Here is a 21666-nt window from a genome sequence, read left to right on the forward strand (position 1 = left end):
ATTTAATAATTTTATTAAACTATTTGCATTATTTATTTATTTATTTTTTAATATTTTTAATTATATATTTATATAATAAGCATTTCCAAAAAAGCTATATATTGTCCTTAATACTTATGAAAATCTTTTGATATATTTTTGGTTGTTTTTTGTTTGTTTTTTTTTTTTTTTTTTTTTTTTTTTTTTTTTAAAAACGGTTAAAATTTTTTCAAATAATATTTTATAATTTTAGTTATTAGTATAAATTATGTTTAATTTATAAATTTTAATGTTATTTATACTGCTCTTAATTTTTTGTTTTTTCTTTTTTTTTTAATTCTGTTTAATTGTTGTGTTTGTAACTCCCATGTGAATTTTGTGTGTCATTTAATATGCTGCTGCTGGTATAACTTGTTATACGTTTCCTGAAAAAATTTTTAAAAAAACTTACTTACTGTTTTACAACATCTTGAAATTAACATATTATAGAGCGTAAGCTTAAATAGCGTTTATTTAAAATCGAGACATATTTTATACCCATCTCCAAATGATTACTCGCTTTTACCCAGTTACGGTTGCCTGTCTGTCTCTCGATAGCTAAAAGTCATAAAGTAGCGAAATTTTGTAGCAGAGGCATGCTCTTAATCAAAATTGAAATGGATAGGTGATCCATGTCGACGAATTAAAAACACATTCCCTTGTCCGACCCACCGTTCGTTGGCGGCATTCTTAAAGCCACAACAGTTGAAATTGGGGAAATTACTCTCATCCACACACTATGACTGAAATGTTAAAACAACCTCGAAAATGACGAAAATTTCAGAATATTTCAAAATAGGACTAGGATTACGTTCTCCACCTCTCAAAATAACTGAAATGTTAAGGCGGCAACCTCGAACACGACGATGGTTTCGAAATATTTTCATCAGTATCCTACCACTTGCAATAGGATTAGGATTAGGATTCACCCATACTTCAGTAGAAATTAACGAGCAAAGCACGATCGTAGAAGAGTTTTTTCAAATTCATTGTTCAATTATTGTTCGAAATCTTGGTTAACAATGTATTATCAAAAAAAGAAAAATCGCTGCTTGCCATTTAGGTGAAAAACTTGAATAAGGAACTCATGCAGAGAATAATTCCGAAATTGTGCCTTAATGCACTGAATGGTGAAATTAAAACCAGCATAAAACGTTGAAAAAAAAAGTTTTAATAACATTAAAACAAGGTCCGACTTAGAAATGTACATGTGCATCCCTTCAGAATGCAATTGACATAAAAGCCACCAAGCTTATTTCCTATGCCAGGCATATGATAGCAAGATAATAAATTTTTAGAGTTTGCTTGCATATGTTTCAAAATAAAAATAATTTCTCATCGATTTTTCAATTATGATTAATTTCATTTACAAAACAGAAAAAAAAAAAAGGAAAAAATTCTAAACAAAATATTTGTAAAGAATGTTAACATATTTTTACTACACTAATGTACAATAATTTCGACATTTCACTTAAAATCTTTGTTGATTATTATCATAATTTTTGTTTTCAATTGATTACTAAGCCACATTTTGTTAACATAATTACTTTTTATATCTTGTAAACAAAAAAAAAAAAAATGTATTAAATATAACATATGAATATATATATAACTAAAAATTTTGATAATAATAAAAAAAAAAATAACCAATAATAATTAACAGGGAAATATTTGATTTGCTTAGATTAAAATACAGTTTAATTTTAGATATAATAACGCAAAATATGATGAAAAAATATTTGTAAAAATAAAATTGACTAAACTAGAGGCAAAAAAAAAAAGATTTGCCAAAGGAATGATTCAAACAACGCCATATAAATAGTAAATGTTACAAAAAATATAATTTCTTTATAATAAAAAATAAAATTTTTCTAAACGTGCGAAAGCTCTCGCGGAAAGAATTTCTAAGAGTTTTTTAAGGCAGGAGAAAGTGTTTTGGATAAAGACTACTTTTTGCCTTTCGATTTCTTACCAGAAGTAACAAAGGGACCCACATAATTACTGGGAAAGAGACCGGTAAGACCATTCAATTCACCACGCCACCATTCCGGTTCATCACGGCCCAATACACTGATTATGTCATCTTTATCGAATGATAACTCGTCATCATTTTGCGCCTTGTAAGGATACAGAGCAACTACTTTATCTGAAATTGGAATGGAAACATGATTGAATATTATTGAAAGACGAAGAAATTACAACGATGTTTACCTAATATCTGTTCAGCCATTTCCACACGACTTCCAGATACTGGAGTATTGCGACCACTATTGCGACCGCCTTGTAATACTTTTACATAAGTTGCAGGGAACCAGCCTATTTGACGCCGGCGTCCTTTAGCTTGAAGTTCACCTTCCCACCAACCCGAGTCAGTTTTTTTGCGTATCATTATCAATTGTCCTCGCACTAAAGACAATTGTTCGGAGCTCGTGGCATCATAAGGAGCAATAACTTGAGCGATTTCAAAGCGTTTTGCTCGCATACCCTGCTTTATTAGAAATAGGAAAAAAAAGCATAAAAAAATTAGTTAAAATAAAACATTAAAATGGGAAACGTATATATGGATCGAATACCGCATAGATATATTTAATGAGTGTAAATAGAAAAAAAAAAAAAGAATAATTACAGGAGTCATGGAAGAAGTGCGTGACATGGGCCGGCTATATGATTCTGACGATTCATTCGTTTGCTGATTGATCTTCTGATTCGATTGTGTATTAATTTGTGAAACTTCTGTGTCTAGTTCTTCGTTTGTACGTGTTTCTTCGGCAGCTGCCGCCGCAGCAGCTACCTTTTCTGTATGCATTTGAAGATTGTATTGTTGTGAGGATACAGAGGCAGGAATGTTAATATCATTTGTTAGTGGTTCTGTTTGTTGTGGTGGCTGTTGATCTTGCAAAGCAGTGTTAGCAGCAAATTCATCTTGAGCATTACCGTTCATTGTATTATCCTATATATATATATATTGAAACATATCATAAAATGAAAAAGGAGAGAAAAAGACAAATGCAAGATAAGGGAATAATGCGCAGCGTAAAACAGACAAACAAACAAACGATCAATGATTTATTAGATTATAATTAATGCACCTTAGTGAATAATAGAAACACACATAATATATTGCTTGTAGTATTACTTAGTTAGAGAAGCATACCTTTTGATGATCGTAGGCTTGATTAAGATCTGTAGTATCTGCGGTGGGTGCTGAGGAGCCGATGTCAGCTTTTTGCACATAATTCGATGGGAACATGCCGGTACGATTCCCGATAGTACCAGTCCACCAATCACCTTCTTTTTTAATTACCATAATCATTTCACCGGCACTAAAAGTCAAATCGCCTACTTCTCCCGATTCATAAGGATAGGCGGCTATATAATATTCTACCTCGCCATTGTAAGCATTGTCGCCACTAACTTCCGTAGCCTCCACGGTTGTGCTTCTAAAAGATGTTTTTTTTTTTTTTGTTTGTATAAAATTATATTAATTAAATATAACGTTAACATTATATGTAAATATACTCTCTACGAAAATATGCGAATATAAATTCGCTATTTTATCTAATTCGAATAATTTAACTTAATAAAAATTTATATTTTACTATAGACTTGTTACGATTGCTTATACGAACATTGACAAAAGTGCTAAGGATAATAAATGTTCTGCCACTGTAACTGCTTTTTAATGATGGCGTTATGTTAATTAAAGATCGTTTACTTCGTATTAAAATCTTCTTCGCGCAATTTAAGTGAATTTTTGCCAAAGTGAGTCATTACTTAAAAAACGTAGGCATCACACAGTCTTGGCTCATGTAAAACTAGTTGCTTAACAACAGACAGAGAAACCAGCAAAAATGGGGCATAAATAATTTTCTGTTTATTTACGGACTTACTCATAATTTTGGCTGTTATCATTGTAGGTGTCTTGTGCTGCATAAGTCTGAGCAGTGTCAACCTCTTCTAATTTTTCGACATAAGTTTCCGGAAACCAGCCGGTATGCCCACTGATTTCGCCAGCCAACCAACCAGGTTCAGCATTTTGCTCTAATGGAACCAGAATGATATCTCCCGGCATAAAAGAAATCTCATCTGCATTTCGTGCCGAAAATTCGTAAACAGCTCGATATTTAACGAAGCCTTCGGGTGCAGGTTCACTGGTATCTACAGCGTTCACAATGGTTTCAGCAGTTAATTCATTTGTGTTATCATTACTCAAACCATATTGATCAATACTCGTAGTTGTGGTGGTACCCCAAGCAGACCCTGTATCCCAAGCTGATGTAGCAGACACGTTCTCATTCTTTTTATTATATTTCATTTCTAAAACATGAGTACGTTGTGCATCATAATCGCTATACAATTCCTCACATTTATTTATCAGAGCTCCCAATTCGCCTTTAACTTCCGTAACCGTTAAATCGTGTGAATTAATGTCTTCCTTTTTGCTTTCGATTTCTTTTCTTATGTTTTCCACTTTATCTTTCAATTGTTTGATAATAAGCTTATAAGGAAAGTAGAGATTTTTTAAAATTAATATCATTAAAGTTAAAAGAGAGTTTTCTAATCCCTCTCCTCGTTTACCTGTTTATTGGCAAAAGCGGCGTTGAATTGCTCTTGTTGTCCCGCGTCAAACGTATTACCGGCCGCTTTAACCTTAGCATCCCATTTTGCCCGTTCTTGGGTCAATTGCAGAAGCTTAGCATTTTGTTCCTTAATACGAGTTTTCAATTGTGACATTTCTGTCATTGAACTGTCACGTTGCGAGCGCATGCCATCTATAACCGATTTAACATTGGTAACTCCAGCCCTTGTTTCGCAAATCTTTTGAGATAAATCCTTAATCTGCGAATTAGTTCAATAATACTTTTTAAAAATCAATATAATGTTAAGTTTGAGAAAGTTGAAGGAACCTTTTCATTTAATGTACTCAATTCCACATTCAGTTGAGTATTCTGTGCCTTTTGCTTTAATACTCTCTCTTGTTCGCGTTGTTTCTGTGAATTCAATTCGGCTATGCGCTGTTGCTCCCATTCCATCAACCGTTGTTTTTCGAGTTCTCTGTTAAGAAAAATGAAACAAACAAACGATCAGTTGACTATAACATTTTATAATAGCTCTATTAGCATACTTTCGTGCTGCTTCTCTTGCTTCCAATTCACGTTTTCTTTGTTCTTCTTTTTCGAGTTCAAGTTCACGTTGCTTTTGCAATTGTCGTTCAAGTTCCTCTTGCTGTTTACGTTCGGCCTCCAAACGGGCTTTTTCACGTTTCTCTGCCTCCTCACGTTCTTTACGTTCGCGTTCTTCCTTCTCTTTGCGCTGCTGTTCTTGCAACAGCTTACGTCTTCGATCCAATTCGGCTTGTCCTTTATCAAAGTTCTCTTTACGTTTATCTTCAAAAGTGGCTAGTGGAATACGTTAAGAAATCTTATATAATTTCCTAATTTTATTTCGGAACATTTCTATTTACTTTGTGGCAGACCTGCAGCCGGATCAGCGTCCACAGTTCCTTGTGATGAAACAGAAGCGTGACGTGAAACCGGTTGCGAGCCCGGACGAGAGCCAGGTCCCGATATTGAACTTTGACGTGATTTGCTTTTACGAAAACTGGGTGGTATCCAATCGACTGGTAAGGCAGGTGGTATTTTTTCACCATTCATGGCTTTGTCACATAGGAACATGGCCAAAATGAACTCCTCACAACTCAAACGTCCATCACAATCTAAATCGGATAAAGTCCAAATCTGAGCCAAAGTGGCTTGCGGCAATTTACTTTGTACCAATATACCACGTGCTTGCACGCCAGTCAAATATCCGGTACGATTGCGATCAGCAACATTGAAGACCTGACTGTATTTTCGTTTGGCTGGAGCTTTAACAGCCCACTCCCCTTGTCTGTTGGGCGAAATTTTTTAAATTATGAACGACTTTCGTCATTAAAACAAGTTTTTTAAACTTACGGTGATTCTAGGGAAGGAGCGCGTTCCGATATCGACATATTGCGACTGGGAGGATTACTCTGGGGTGGTGTAGGCGTTGTCGAAGTTTTAACTTCTGTTGGTGGTGGCGACAAAACCTTGGCAATAGACGAAGGTGGTATAACCGCTGCTGCTACAGGTAGACCTGATGGGGAAACCGCAGCCCCGGGTATTACTCCCGTCATGACAGGTGGTGATGGCACCACGGCAACAACGCCAGGTTGTGCCGCACCGGATACCATAGACATATTAGGAACCGCTGATCCAACAGCAGGTATTATACCTGGCTGTATGGCTGGTGGTATCACCGGAACTGCACCCGGCATTTGTTGCACTGTTATAGCTGCGGCCGCTACAGCCGGTGTTGGCATATTTGGTTGTGATACTATATTAGTCATAGCCGCTGGTATAATGCCGGGCACAATTGTTGGCTTAACTCCCCCAGCCATAACAATAGGCGCTACTGTTGCCGCAGTTGCTGCTGTTGCTGTGGTCGCAATTATCTCTGTTGGCCGAACTAATGGTGATACGGCACTCTGTATACATTTCGCTGGGTCCAAAGGGCTTAAGCTACCAGGACCGGTGGGTGTCATAGTAGGTGTAGTGCCAACTGAAGACAACGAAGCTAATAACGTGGGTGGCAAAGCCTTAGGCACTTCCATGCCACGCAATTTTAAACCAATCAATTTGCAAGCAATGCTAAACTCATTTATATTCATTTTACCATCCGAATCGGTATCAGCCAATGCCCTGAAAAGCAAACATTCAAGAATTGCTTAGATTTAAACAAAAGCGAAACAATTCGTTTACGTTTCTAATGGAACGTGCAACGATTTGCCCATCTGGCAGTAATATCGACTAATACAATATTTTGTGTTCCTAACATTTAAAGACAAAATCTCGTTTTTGCTGTTGTTATGAAAACTCCCAACGCTTGCCAAGATAGCCTACAAAAATTGATTAGAGAGAGAGAGAACAACGTGCTCGTGCGCCAATGATTGCTTTAAGATACCTTTCCCATTAAACAAGATGAAAACCAAAACTCTCTTTCGAATTCGACGATCGTCCATAATCAACTACATTGCTGACGTCATATAATACTTTTAAATATTAAAGGAAAACAGGTATGCAACATATTGATGATTAAGGATATTCCTTGAGAATAACAACTGTCACAGAACACGCAGTTCCTTCGGTCAAGATAATGCAAAATGCCGAAGAGAGCAATTAATTTATTCCTGTGACTTGAGTAGGCTCTTGAGTTCGAGCAGAGGTTGTAAAGAAACGACAATATTTCCAATAATGGGAAGAATAAATAAACGCTTCCTGTTATAGATGCGTCAGTGAGATGTCATTTGCCACTTGCTGGTCGAACGTAAACGGATCACAACTCTTTCCGTTACAAACTAAATAAAATTCACTTAATATATTACGTTGCGTGCAATCAACGTCTAATGGGAAGCAAAGAAAAAATTGCCAGCAATAAGTCTACGATATGTGTCTATTATTAAGACTGCAATGGATTTTTTAACTCCAAATAAAAAAAAAGCAGACTATTAAGTGTGCCACACTGTCTGGCTTAGCGGAGAAAGGGTTAAATAGAGAATGCTCTGAAAGCTCTCTCATTATGGGTAAGCAGCTTAAGGGAAGGAATTTGCAGAAACACAAATCTCAACATGAAGGATTAGATTTCTTTCTGAACTTGCTTTTAAACAACGAAATAAAAAAAATGCTATTATTCTACCAATGGCAGATAAGTGGTACAATCGTTGTTGTTGTAAACTGTCACAATGAACGTTGGATTGATGCCAATGCATATACGAAGCAATGAAGCAATGTGTGCGAATGATATTTAGGAAATTTATGCATAAAAGGAAGATAAAGCTTAAGATTAGCTAAAGACTATTAATCATTTCCCGATGGAATGGGCTTTTTGCCTTTTCATTAGCTTTCTTTGTTAAACGCATCACTAATAAAAGCACTCGCAAACAAGTAAGAAAATTATGTTCAGCCGTGACCAAACGTTATCCTTAAACAGACAACACAATTAACAGAGATAACAAACAAACTTTTTACGCCTATTGAAAAGCAGAGCTTTTCTGACTTTTCGAAGCACAGTAGGCGTGCCATCTAAATGATTTGGCTGATTTTCAGTCACATGCTGTGGGGGCAAGAACTCCCAATATTGCTGCAGGAGAATGTTACGCAGACGATCAGACGGATGTGCTTCAATCGAGTCAGAATTTGATGCTGATCACTAATATACACTCTTTGTAGGCTCACTGAAGTTTCCTTTCGGATGTTGCAAACATTTTTACAAAATGATAGGTATAAAAATATTGACGCAGTAGTGAATCTCTATTTTTAATGTACATAAACACGAAACGAAAATAAACTTTTTTTGTAGGGTGGAAATCACTCCAAAATTGAAATGTATAGAAAATATATCATATCAAAAACTGCGACCTTAGTTAGGTATGTTAGAGATCATAAATGTGCATTTAGCGCTTATAAAATGAAATATTGCGAACATCACTTTTCGACCATTCGAACGTTTTATAGAAGTGGTAAGTTTATGCGGATATGCGTAACACGCGGATAGGACACACATTTTTATTATACCGATTGATTCAGAAAATCATTCTATCCACGTAAGTTTGTGTTCACAAATGTGTACAGATCGCAATTTTCGACATATTTTGATGAATTTTGGAACACCAATGCGCTTCGGCCCAAGGACGAGCGCTGTTGAAGATGTTACGAACCCGAGCAGTTTTTCTATTGAAAAGCTGCTATTTTGAATAAAATTGCTATCTTCAAAATATATCGTTAAAACTCTCTTTGTAGTAGTATTGTCATAGTATTTGGACATTCCAAATTGATATGAAAATTTTGGTAAAATCGAATCTTTGCATAGTGTAATGATATACCTGTTTATATTTTATGGTGAAAATTAGTTCATAACACTAGATTGGCAAAGAAATCAATCTTACCATTCTTCCAATATGCAAAGGTATGTCTTTGGAAGAAAATCATGTGTAACGTTTGATGTATTATTATCATATTGAGTGAATAACTGTATTAGGCGAAGTGGTGTAGGGTGTAGTCGGCTTTGCCCGACTTTCATGTTCTTACTTGTTTTGCATAATTTAGGAGTGTAATCATTCAAGTTCATTTCCGCCAACCGTGGCAAACACATCTCTTTCACATTCTATTTTTCGTCGTCTTACATTCGGTAATTCTCAACCAAACGTCGTAACGAAACACTATAATCATGATCAACAAATTAGACTGCTCTAAATAAAATTAATTAAAAAACTATTATTTACTACGTTCATGATTGACTCACCATATTTGACCAAGTATCAAAGGCGGCAATTGTGATTGCAGAAAGAAACCTTTTGCTTGACCTCCGGTCACATAACCGTTTTGAGGTTGTAAAGCCTTAAATTGGTCCTGATATTTTAACTTTTCACGCTGGGTTATAACCCAGGGATCGGGTAACGTATTCATAATGTGGCTGTTATTTCTTCGTTCTCCTAATTGCTCGTAAATAAAAAATGGGTGTTTTTTTCTTCCGATTTATCTGCGATAACGCTTCCTTTGTGTTTGCTTTTCACACTACTCGAAGCATAAAACAAAATATGGCACACAATGCACTTAAGTTTTTACTATTGGAGTGACTTGTGACACACTTTGCGTTATGAAGATGTTATTGTTATTATTGTTGTTGTTGTAATACGCAACAACAGCAAAAAAAAAAGACGTGATAACTCTTTAGTTTTTTTTCTGTTCAAAAATTCTTCTTCAACAATTCCTGCTGCAGGGACAGTCGTCAGAAGAGCAATTGTTTAGCTGGTTTTTTGTTATGATTACAGAAAACTATTAAATTGGTTTTAAGCAGAACTCTGCACTCGGGATATCAGACACTTTTTTTTTGCTCTAGTGCTTATCTTTTGAGTGCCAATACTTCCCCGCACATACTTAAGCATCTATGTAGTACTTTTCTTGGCCGGGTTTTAAAATTTCTGTTGTTCTACTATTTGACGTTTCAGTATTTGTTGTAACATCAATAGTTTAATGAACGTAGCATGCATATGTAGATACTGCTGTTCTAGTTGTTTTTTCTTCTTTTTTTTTTTTTGTTTTTTGTGTAGGTGATATTCTTCCAATCTTGATTTTTTTTTTGTTTTTTTGATTTTTTATTCTATATTCTTTTTCCTTTACGTTCCTGTTTACTCCCACCACCTGCTTGTTTAGTTTTATTGTTGCACTTAAACTGCTCCGTTTTTAAGTAGTTCGTTCGTTTAATTGAGAGTTATTTGTATGCCAGTATATATGTACGAGCGTTGTTCTAATCCTTTTCGTCTCTTGCTCTGTATATACGAAATAAGCAAATGTATAGAAAAATTTACGCACAGAAATATGTTCACATGTGTATAGTTGTGTGTGTATATGTGAAATCAGCAAAATTTATGTGCTATGATGAAGATATTAAAAGAAATTTTTCGGCTTTCCAAATTTTGCTTTTATCAGCAAAAGGAAAGATAAATTTTTTACCGCTTCATCACTAAATTATTCAGAGAGAGAAATTTTACAAATGTTTCCAATGATAATTTCCTAACTAATTTATGAAAATTTTAATGAACTTTTTGCCAACATTATTTGATTTTTTTTTTTTTTTTTTTTTTTACAAAACACTAAAGCAACACTTTTTACTTTTCTATAATTAAATTGAATTTTTCTTAATATAATTGAACATTTAATTTGCAAATTCCTTCCGAAGTTATCTTATGAATTGAAAATTTTTCTACTACTGTTCGTAAAACGTCACTTTTTCAATCAATATCAGAGAACATTAATGAGGCAAATATACAATAGTAAGTCAGCTAAGGTCGACTTTTGAATAATCACTATCTTAATAGCAAGTGTGTTATATGTAGAAACTTTGTATTCGGTATGTTTTTTTTTTTTTTTGTTTTCTTATAACTTGAGAAATCAGTATTTATTACGGCAGCTGATTTAAGTGATTGCAATTTTTCTGCTGTATATATTAATCACAAATGACTCGGAGCTTCATATGCCTCTATTTAAAGGAAGGGTATAATAGATTAGACCAATATTGCCATACTGTAGAAGTTATAAGGATTCAGAGTTGCTTCTCGGCATGAATTTCTCGGTTATAGCAGTCATTTTTATCTCATCGAAATGTTAATAATTATTTTGTTTCTTACTATCTTTTCAGAATGAAGAGAAAGAGGGGGAATAGAATATTTTTTCCGCCCGCTAATGTTTATTTCGAAAATGCCTGTGATACTGATACTCCTGCTCTATCAGGTAAGGAAAAGGGTTTTGTAAGATTGGTCAAACAAAATTATGGCTTCCTGGCTTCTACATCACACCAAAAGCAGGTCAAAATTCCTTACATAAGAATATCTGATTGATTTGTAAGTTTTAAATATTTTATTTTGTTGTCATAATTTTTATGTCAAAATATGCATTTATTCCAAAAAACATTTTTAAAAAAACAATATATGATATGGAGCTTGAGAAACTTTAAAGAGTGAAAATCAAATGAAAAATGTAGGCGCCGTTAATCATAAGTCAATGAATAAATAACAGCAGCAACGCATTGCTTTGGACAGAACGTAAAAATAATACGTAGATATTTCAATTCAAGGCGAATCATATACCATAATAAATAGCTAAGAAACAAATTTGATTATATTTACAAAATTTTATGGCTAATATGTGTACATTTCTTGATATTAAATTTAATATCTATAATAAAGTGTATGTCCAATGCGCAGTGAGATTATTGTGAATTATTTTCTTATTACTCATTAATATTTCGCGACTTGGCAACTCCGTTATCCATCCGAAAAAAGCAAATGTTTACACTTGAAAAGTAGAAAAAGTTTCATCGCCTTACTTCTGTTAACTAAACAAATGATTAATTAAACAAAACATAAGTCATAAAAAACAAGTTATGGAGAGTTTGCCTTTATATGAATTACATAAGATTTGTCGAATTTGCTTGAAGAATGACATATTGGTGTCAATCTATAGCCCGACATTTTTGATAACGCCTGTAGAAATGATAGAGAAATTGCAAATGTTTAAGGTATCGCTGATATTTAAATATTTTACTAATAAAATAATTATATGCTAAGGGTAATTATCAGCTACCAATCGACGAAAATTTACCAACTCTTCTATGTCAATCATGTTTATATCGCCTTTTGGATGCGTATAATTTGCAGCAATTAGCTGAAGCGTCTGAACAACGTTTACGAGAGTATTTAGGTTTAAATTCAATCGGAAGCACTGTTTGCAGGTGAGATTAAATTGACTAAATATTTGATTTTAATGTAATTACGAATATTAATAACAAATAAATTCAATTTAATCTCAACAGTAATTTGAATGATTGCAATGACAACAAAATTGACTTGAATGTAGAGCCCATTTACGATCTACGTGATATGTTCCCTCGCAACGAAATTGCCTCTAATGAATTAATAGAGGTTGGAGGTAATGATGATGTGGATTTGCTGAATGATGTTGAAATTGATGTTAGCAGTTTAACACGTTCCGAAGCGGATGATAATACCCTAAGCGATGTTTTTGTATCCAAAAATACCCATAATAATAATATGCTGAGCTGCCGAAAAATACCACACATTGAAACACTCCAAAATAACGCTATATGTCGGGATGTCGAGATTAAAGAAAATCATGGTATTATCAATTCAACAGGAAAAGCGAAAAAAAGTAAATCAGCAAAGAAACCTGATCAATGTCTGGAATGTGGAAAAATCTTTCACTACAGGGGCTATTTAGAAATACACAAACGCGTACATAGTGGAGAAAAACCTTACAAATGCCAGGTACGGAATATTATTGCGCTTGCCAAGTTTCGTATTTATTTCAAATAATAAAGAAAAAAAGACAATTATTAAGTAAATTTATAAAGACGCACTGACTTACAATTAATTTCTACTCTGACAAACAGTGAATTGTTCTTAATTTAATCAATTTACCCTTCGTCGCATAAAGTTTTCCACAAAATCCCATAGACAATACAGAATGAATATACTTATATAATAATAACCATAAATTAAATATTGAGATCGAAGGTTTAAAAAAAACCCCAGGGTGTCCGTAGCCACTAGAAGCGTTAATAGACTTTGCGCAGCTAAAGCTAAAAAGGTATTAATGCCGAAAATCAAGCCAAAACTGTCGTCACACAATTGTGTGGCTATTGTTGCACCAGCACTAGTGATAACAAAGTAAAAGATAACGCAAAATAGCACATACGTGGCATAGGCGAGCCACACGTCTTCAACGATGCTTGAAATAATGAGTAAACTGCCCATTACTAAGGAACCAACAATTATTATTAAGTTATACGCATATTTGTAGCAGGAAAATTTCATTGAACCGGCAGCCAGCGCACCGCCAGCGCCCAGCAACGTTGCAGCTGCTTCAACACCTCCATTATATACACTTTCGCTTCCTTTAATTTCTTTCCAAAGGATTTGAGCGTAACTGATGACTTGCAATTGACCAGCGGTAGCTAATAACCACCAAATACTCCATTTTATTACAGTGGCATTTGTGTAGCCGCTAATAGCATGCTTCATAAGCAACTTGAAAGCTTTTCGCCAGGCAAATGTTCCTTTAATTGGTTCAGAAGGGGCTAAAATAAAAAGATGTATGTGTGTATGCGATAGAAGAGTAAAGCGTACCTAAATAATATGTCAGTACTTATAGTTAGCTCTCTGCCGTGATCCTTTTTGTCCTCTATTCTATAAAAATATACACTTTGCTTTACCGGAGGTAGAGTTACAGAGACAAAGAAAGATACAACTTGCAGTCCGAATGATATGTAATGTAGCTGGCGGTAGTTCATGCTCTCGGTGGATATTAATATTTGCGCTAATACTCCTGCCAAGAATCGCCCGGATAATATAGCGGCACGTGTATGACCGGTAACGATTTGATAGTGCTCTTTTTCTACTTTAGCGTAAATGTATGTATAATAAGCAACTTCGCTAGCCATAAATGTGCCATAGAATATTTGTCCTATAAGTAATTCCCAAATTTTGCGCGTCCAAAGTAATATGGCGAAGAGGGCAATACCCGCACATGCTGATAAAATAATAATTGGTTTATAACGCAACATGTCAGTAAGCAGGAACACTAAAACTAATTGAGCGAATACAGCATAAGTGCCAAAAGGGTATACCAAGCGATTTAATTGTTCACTAGTTATGTTTCGAAAGTCACTGGTCAAAAACTCGGTAACAAAAGGCTCTGAAGGCCTTAGTTCGCGAAAAAAGCCAAAAATGCATAACAGCATTGAAATAGAAGCCCACGTTTGCATAATTGTGTTATTTATATATATGCAAACTTGCTTTTTAATTAGTATTTAAATTTTAATTATAAACGTTTTCTTGAAATTTATCAAATTATTATAATACACGCTTCACGGAAACAACATCGTTTAATTAGCGCTACCATTAAACAACTGTTAAAGCAAACGTAATTCGAAGAAAATACTAACAATTGACAAAAACTCCAAGCAACGAAACTTTTATAAACTCATTTCATTTACTCTTAATTTTCTCTCTTACGAATTTTACTCTTCTCTACATTTCTACACAGCAGCGATTTTTTTATATATATGTATAATTTTCTTGCGCTGTTTTCTTTCCGAATTGTTCTAGCTGTACTGAGAGTATAAAGAAACAATTTTATTGAAGACCTTTTTTTCTATTAAAACTAATTGGGAAACATATAGTCGAACTTGTAGCACCCTTGTAAATACATACAAAATTCTGTTCGATAATAACAAATAATAATAACCAATTTTTTGACGTGACCATCAGTATAATATTGATGAATATATCGTATTTAACTAGGTGTCCAATATTTTCTTGATTTATTTTTAATTGACTTTTATGCACTGAAATATGCAATGATTTATTTATTTATTTATTCAATTTTTTTTTTTTTTTTTTTTTTTTTTTTTTAAATAATATACGCAATTACTAACTAACTGATACCTTATCAACTGTTAGACAAATTTTAGTTGACTTCACCTTGTCTTGCTTTTGATTGGGCTGAACAGAAATCAAATAATCTCTTTCTACATGACGTGAATATCAATTAAGTGAAGTAAGTAGAAGCCCTTAATTATGGGAAATGCATCAATGCTTGATTAATATTACGTACAAATTTCTATTATTACATTAGATCTTAGTCGAAATGAATGAATAAAAAAATAAGTTTGCTTACGGCGCGGTACGAATTGACCAGAGAAAACGAGGGACAAGATATATGAATATGGCCATACGATCTTGCTGACTATATAAACTAAATGGGGAATTCCCTTGAATCATATTACCCTTAACCTAGAACCATTTTAACGCCACATATCATTATATAATTACAATAATAATACGAATTGCAACAGAGCATATTTCGTCATTTAGTTAAATGGATATACCAAGCGAAACATTTGGAAGAGTAAAAGGAAATTGATAAAGTTCTGCATGCATTTGTAATGAAATACATGATCTGAAATAAAATTCAAGGCAATGCAATTTATAGTTTTCCGCATATTATGGTCTATTAGTCCATAGTTAGAACTTGGGACCAATTTCAAATTCTACTTTTAGCCTTCAACCAACAGTAAATACGTCAACTTTCAACTTTTTATCTCAAGTTTTGCGGTCGTACACATTTCGACAAGGGGGAGACGAAAGAACGACTTAGAATCTTAGGCCGATTAACAAAATTTATCCATTTCGCTGGATCTCTGGTGCTTATTTTTTGATATTGACAAACGATAGGACAAATCTAGCTTGCATGCTTCTGTGGCAGGCATAAAAGATGCTCCCTCTTACTTTAGAGGATAGGCCAAGAGTTTGAAATTTGTAGTAAATACTAAGTAAAAATTCCTTGTATATCAGATCAGAAATTATTCAAATAACTTTGGTTTTATTCAGCTAAAACTAGCACAGTCCAAATTAATCATACACTATAGAAATTTTAATGGAAGTTATCTAAAATTGGTCAATATATCTTTGTTCTCGCCTTTCACGGAGAATGTGTTAACAAGTCTTTGGAAAGTTTGTTGCATTGAATATAAAATGAATATATCCGGGAAGAATACTTTTTGTTTGCTTGCAAATGATTCATTGGGCGATTGTTCAATCACTTTCTCAAGTATGTTAACTAGTCATAGCCTTTAATGGACAATAAGTAAATGAATATTTCTCTTCTTATATACCCGTGAATGATGTTGAGATATGATAAATATTCTGGAACAGTTTGCTCATATTCTCGTATATCTTTTCGGATTTTTCAAAGTTTTATTAATTTGCACACAAGCCTAAACATAAGCAACCCAATGCGTCTACTTTGGAAGGGTCCTATTTGTCTAGCATTTTACATCTTACACAACCGGCGATGCAGGTAATATTAAGTTAGCGCGGATGTATGTAAAATCTAGAACGGTTTTAGACAAACTCACCTTTTCTTAGACCAATCAATTCAGAAAATGAATTCGTCTGTCCGTCTGACTGTACATGTATTGTTATGTGTAAGCTGCAAGTCGCAATTTTTGAGCTATTTTGATGAAATTTATTACGCAGACATATTTTGGTCCAAGGACGGACCAAACGCTATTGAACGCTTAGCGGGTTTGCATAAAAATATGTGTATGTATTTTTTAGTATGTTATTACCAAAACGAGCGAAATAGGTGAAGTGGTGTAGGGTATGTAATAGTCGACGTTGTCTGACTGTAATGTTTTTAACTGTTTACATATTTAAACAAAAATGTTCTTAATTATTTACATATTTAGACAAGTGTAACTTTAGTCTCTTATTCTCAAATTTGCTTATTATATAACTTTAAACCGGTAATAATTTGAAAGCAACAGGTCAAAGTCCAAAAATTTGTATTTTTGATATCATATAGAGAAGTTTTTACGTTCATTTGATAAAAAAATATTTATTTCCTAAAAAAAGTAAAGCAAAAAAATAGCTTAAGCTTTGGCAAATTGAATGAATGCAATCTCTTTCGTTTTTTAGCATTGCGCTCGCGAGTTCTCGCAATCAACTAAACTGCATCTACATCAACGTGTTCATGGACAGACAGCAAAACTTTCACACTATTGTGATGATACTATAATTGCACATAATGAAAGTAATGCAAGTAATATAAGTTCATATCGTCGTTATCAATGCGAAATATGTGCCGCTTTCTTTACTACATCAAGCAATTTAAAAGCTCATCGACACACGCATTGCGAGCAGCGTAATTTCAAGTGTAAACAATGCCAGCGTACATTTAAATCACAACGAGAACTTCGGCGTCATGAACCGATACATAAAACTATTAAGGATATTATTTGCAGTATATGCCAAAGAGGTTTCAACAAGGGCAGCTATCTGAATGCTCATATGGTGACCGTACATCGCGGCATCCGCCGACATAAATGCAATGAATGCGATAAGGTGTTCGGTAAACGTTCCAACTTGATATCACACATAAGGTAAATAAATTATTTGGAAAAATTTCCGTTCCGTAAGTATCGAAATATAGGTTCTAACAAAACGAAACGATTAAAATCATAAATAAACAACGGAATTTCATTTTATGGTAAAACCATTGATAATTGCCGCTCTAAACAATTGAATAAATTATTTGGTTTATTAAGAACTCTTTAATTACCTGATTAAGTTTATACTCACACTTTTGCTTATGTCAATCGCTGTTATATTAAGTTAGCGCAACTCCAAGTTACAGTGAATGTAACCGAACTGCCTTTTTGGCCATTTTCATATATTTATTCAACTTTCTTTTTGAGATTAAGTTCATATCACAAAATTGGGTCCGTTTCAAGCCTTCCTGGATGTTGCATAGAACACACACAAACTTAATATACCATTCCATCATAAGTATAGTGGTAGGGTGGTAGGGTATAAAAACACAAAATCGTCTTTCGAAGAGGCTTTAATGGCCTTTTCGTAGTGGCCGCAAATACTTATACGATGTTACAGCTTAACCGCAAGGGATAGGGAATCATTATGTAAACGAGGGAATACGAATCAACTGCATAAACTAACTAACTATACTATTGATTTTATCTCATAAGGTCCGTGTAGCGACATTGAGCGATTGGGTTAATTTAGGTCATTTTAAAGTTTCACTTGAATGCAACCAATGAAATTTAAGAAACATGGCTTGGTGTCGTAATCGAAGAGGATGGTAAATGTATCAGGGCCAATGGATCAATTTAGATGATTTTCTAAGTTTAAGTTGGCTCTGGTTATGTAGTCTTAATTAAGGCATTAAGAGAAAGTATTTAAGCACACATTTCCATGTTTTTTACATATGGATATGCTTGTACACTTTACTTTGCAGAACTCATACTGGCGAAAAACCTTATCAATGTGCTTTATGTCCTTGGAAATTTAATCAGTCTTCAGCTTTAACCAGACATTTAAAGAAGCATACGAAGAGGTAAGAACAATCAACTATAGGTTTAGCAAATCTAAAATCCAAATAATACTTTTAGCAAACCGTCTGAATCTTCACAGCGAACTCAAGAGGAAGAAGAAGTAAATTATAGGCATTTAACTAATATTTTTATGTACGACTTCTCAAAAGAAACGAATCCGATTTCGGATTATACGCAAAGGCTGCAACTGCCCCAACATCAAACTCAAGACGAAATGAATTCGCTGCCTCACAACATTTATTAAGACTTCTTCATGTATTCTTCGTATAAACGCAACAGCTCAGGACTTGTACGCGGCTGCACTGTCTGTAATGCGTATTCGAATTGTGGCCGGCACACATGGTGCGCGTCAAGGTTTTCTTCTAGCGCCTTGAGGGCTGCTTCATGGCATATTGCTTGAATTTCCGCACCTGAATAGCCCTCAGTTCTTTTGATTAGCGTCGAGATTTCAACATCATCGGCTAAGGGCATTTTTTGAAGTTTGATGTGAAAGATTTCCTTGCGTGCTTTCTCATCTGGCAAACCCACATAAATGATGCGATCTATACGACCGGGTCGCAGCAAAGCCTTATCTATTAGATCTGGCCGATTGGTCGCAGCAACAATCGTTACATTCTCTAGAGTTTCAACTCCATCCAGTTCGGTTAATAACTGAGTCAGAACTCGCTCCTTAACTGAACTACCAGAGCCACCGGAAGCCCCATCATTTCTTTCGCTACCTATAGCATCAATTTCGTCAAAAAATACAATCGCTGGAGCCACCTGGCGAGCTTTGCGAAATACCTCTCTTACGGCTCGTTCGGATTCTCCTACCCACATGGAGAAAAGTTCGGGTCCCTTGATAGAGAGAAAGTTTAATTGACTTTCTGTAGCCAATGCTTTAGCTATCATAGTTTTCGAGCAGCCTGGTGGACCGTACATTAAAATGCCTCGCGGGGGTTTTATACTCATTTTCTTAAATTGGTCAGCATATTTCAATGGCCATTCTATGGCTTGTTTTAGTTTCATTTTCAACTCATCTTGTCCTCCAATGTCCGCCCACCTGACGTTCGGACATTCAATAAGCACTTCACGCATCGCGGATGGCTTCACTGTATGTAATGCAGCTTTCAGATCTTCCGCAGTTAAACTGGGATCAGTTGCGTGTTCACTTTTGAGAACACGTAATGTAGCATTATAAAGTAAACTACTTAGATCGGCTCCCACAAAACCGTGAGTAATTTGTGCAATCTCTTCAATATCCGCCAACGTCACTTTGTGATTCTCTAACTTTCTCAAAAGACATTTCAAGATCTCTGCGCGACCACTAGGAGAGGGAGCAGCAATTTCCAGCTCGCGATCCAAACGTCCACATCGTCTTAAATTGGAATTCAATAATTCTATGTGTGAAGTTGTAGCTAGAATAAAACATTTTTGCGCTTCTCGCTTACTATTCATCGCATCGAGCATATTGAGGAAAGCTACGGCCACTCGCTTAACTACTTCTGTGGTTTCGTGTTTGGGGCATAGATTGTGAATATCTTCTACAATCATTAAGGAGGGCGAGGGGTAATGGGAATAGACTTTCTGGAAATACGAATACAAGTTTTTCTCCGTTTCTCCGAGATATTTGCTGAAAAGTTCACTGCCACGCAGTTTGAGTACTAAAGGTTTCGAAGAAGTATCAGTTAGTCTTTCACGTAATCGGGAACACATGGCCTCACATATCATAGTTTTGCCACATCCGGAAGAACCATAAAGTAAAAGTCCACGCGGAATTTTAACACCTATAAAACCAAAGGTAAACTTCATTTCCACATCATATTTAGTATAAATAAAATAAAATACCTTTTGGAATTTTACATAGAGCCAAAGCCAAATCCATTGTTTCCTCTACTATTTCTAGCTTTGTCGTTAAGCCGCCGATGTCTTCTCTCGTTATCATATATGTAGGGATTTTGCCTATCTCGTCATTTTCTATTTCTGATGTTTGCTCTTGTGCGTCTATTTCCAAAATGGTTATGTTTGTGACTTTAAAGACCGTTTTCCGGCTCTTGTTTTCCAATGAAAGTTTATTAAAAGTTGATTCTAAAGTCGCATCATCGACGACATCATTCCATTGGTTAACTTTAAACCATAAATCTTTATTGAAGAAATCAAAATGAACACGACTGCCGCACGTGAAACAGAAATTTTTTAATTCCAATTTTAATAAACGTTTCAAATCTTTCAACTCTACCAAGGTTAGAGGCTCATCACTATCATTAAGCCTCAATTCAGGCGCCCGTGTTTGCAATTGCAACAAAACGGATTTAGCTATTCTAGGCTGTCCCTCCGGCAAAGCGCGAACACGTAAAATCTCTCCTGCAAATTTAGTCCAATACAAAGTGAAGTCTAAAAATAAAGCAAGAATGTTCAAGTCCTTGTAAAAAAATGTGTTTTGTATGCAACTTACCTTCTTCACATACAAGAAGGGTATTTAAGAAGCTTTCTGGTATTGGCCATATGCTACGTATTAAAGGAGGTTCATTTATTTCATTAGTTTCAATAACAATATATTGCCCTATATGCCAACCCAATAAACGTATAGCGCCCTCAGATACAAATATCAACTGATTGATATAACGATCGGGCATGTCCTTTAATTCAGGTATTTCGAATTTCTTTTTCTCCACACTCGCTGTGTACAACACGCCATTTCGTATGTACTCTAAAGGCTCGCCCGCGGAAGTTTTCAATGCATCCTCGTCTATGGGGCATTTCTGCTCATGACATTCTCTTTCTTTGAACGTTATATTAACGTCACATAATTCGCAATGATACCAGCTAACAGCTTTTTTTTTTTTATTAGAAGACTTTGGTGACATTATTAAATGTCGATATGTGTCATTTGCAAAGAAGCGTGTTATACCTTCAGCTGATCGCTATTTATAGTTAACATTCACAATAGTATAACCAATTCACTTGATCTTCTTCTATTACCTATTTCAATATTACATTGCTACAAAGAGAAGGATGAATTAACCAATAATTGGTTCTTTTAGATTTTCTGTATATTTAGATAATTTTTAAAAATGTGCCTTAAAACGTGTGCTTCCTATTTCCGCGTTATGACTGTTTGTTATTTATGTGAAAAGCCATTCACAATAACTTTTGTTT

The 21666-nt window shown here is 34.7% G+C and overlaps 4 protein-coding genes across 9 annotated transcripts; 1 reads left to right on the forward strand and 3 right to left on the reverse strand.

Moving 5' to 3' along the window:
• Positions 1-257: 257 nt before the first annotated feature.
• On the reverse strand, positions 258-10668 carry LOC119633343 (intersectin-1). 5 transcript variants are annotated; one of them, XM_038026855.1, is made up of 12 exons: positions 9340-10668; positions 5973-6740; positions 5483-5907; positions 5144-5417; positions 4926-5073; positions 4597-4857; positions 3909-4516; positions 3173-3458; positions 2645-2968; positions 2230-2506; positions 1991-2164; positions 258-404 (listed from the first exon to the last, which is right to left on the reverse strand). In XM_038026855.1, the coding sequence occupies exons 1-12, from the start codon at positions 9501-9503 to the stop codon at positions 394-396; spliced, it is 3720 nt and encodes a 1239-aa protein (XP_037882783.1). In that variant the 5' UTR covers positions 9504-10668; the 3' UTR covers positions 258-393. The 5 variants fall into 5 exon arrangements, with proteins under 5 accessions (XP_037882783.1, XP_037882781.1, XP_037882782.1 ...); XM_038026853.1 differs by lacking the exon at positions 258-404 and having other exon boundaries at positions 1670-2164; positions 9340-10366; positions 10551-10668; XM_038026854.1 differs by lacking the exon at positions 258-404 and having other exon boundaries at positions 1670-2164; positions 2230-2503.
• A 1104-nt stretch (positions 10669-11772) lies between these two features.
• On the forward strand, positions 11773-18780 carry LOC119633372 (zinc finger protein 271-like). Of its 2 annotated transcripts, none has more exons than XM_038026906.1 (6): positions 11773-12114; positions 12164-12327; positions 12409-12880; positions 17096-17559; positions 18432-18530; positions 18586-18780. In XM_038026906.1, the coding sequence occupies exons 1-6, from the start codon at positions 11980-11982 to the stop codon at positions 18770-18772; spliced, it is 1521 nt and encodes a 506-aa protein (XP_037882834.1). In that variant the 5' UTR covers positions 11773-11979; the 3' UTR covers positions 18773-18780. The 2 variants fall into 2 exon arrangements, with proteins under 2 accessions (XP_037882834.1, XP_037882835.1); XM_038026907.1 differs by having other exon boundaries at positions 11774-12114; positions 12176-12327.
• LOC119633373 (thiamine transporter 1) lies at positions 12896-14552 on the reverse strand. Its single transcript, XM_038026909.1, has 2 exons — positions 13748-14552; positions 12896-13715 (listed from the first exon to the last, which is right to left on the reverse strand). The coding sequence occupies exons 1-2, from the start codon at positions 14377-14379 to the stop codon at positions 13025-13027; spliced, it is 1323 nt and encodes a 440-aa protein (XP_037882837.1). The 5' UTR covers positions 14380-14552; the 3' UTR covers positions 12896-13024.
• LOC119633371 (ATPase family protein 2 homolog) lies at positions 18753-21393 on the reverse strand. The gene is made up of 3 exons (XM_038026905.1): positions 20963-21393; positions 20356-20901; positions 18753-20294 (listed from the first exon to the last, which is right to left on the reverse strand). The coding sequence occupies exons 1-3, from the start codon at positions 21372-21374 to the stop codon at positions 18769-18771; spliced, it is 2484 nt and encodes an 827-aa protein (XP_037882833.1). The 5' UTR covers positions 21375-21393; the 3' UTR covers positions 18753-18768.
• Positions 21394-21666: the final 273 nt, after the last annotated feature.

Source organism: Glossina fuscipes, unplaced genomic scaffold (genome assembly GCF_014805625.2).
Source record: "Glossina fuscipes isolate IAEA_lab_2018 unplaced genomic scaffold, Yale_Gfus_2 2, whole genome shotgun sequence".
Lineage (NCBI taxonomy): Eukaryota > Metazoa > Arthropoda > Insecta > Diptera > Glossinidae > Glossina > Glossina fuscipes.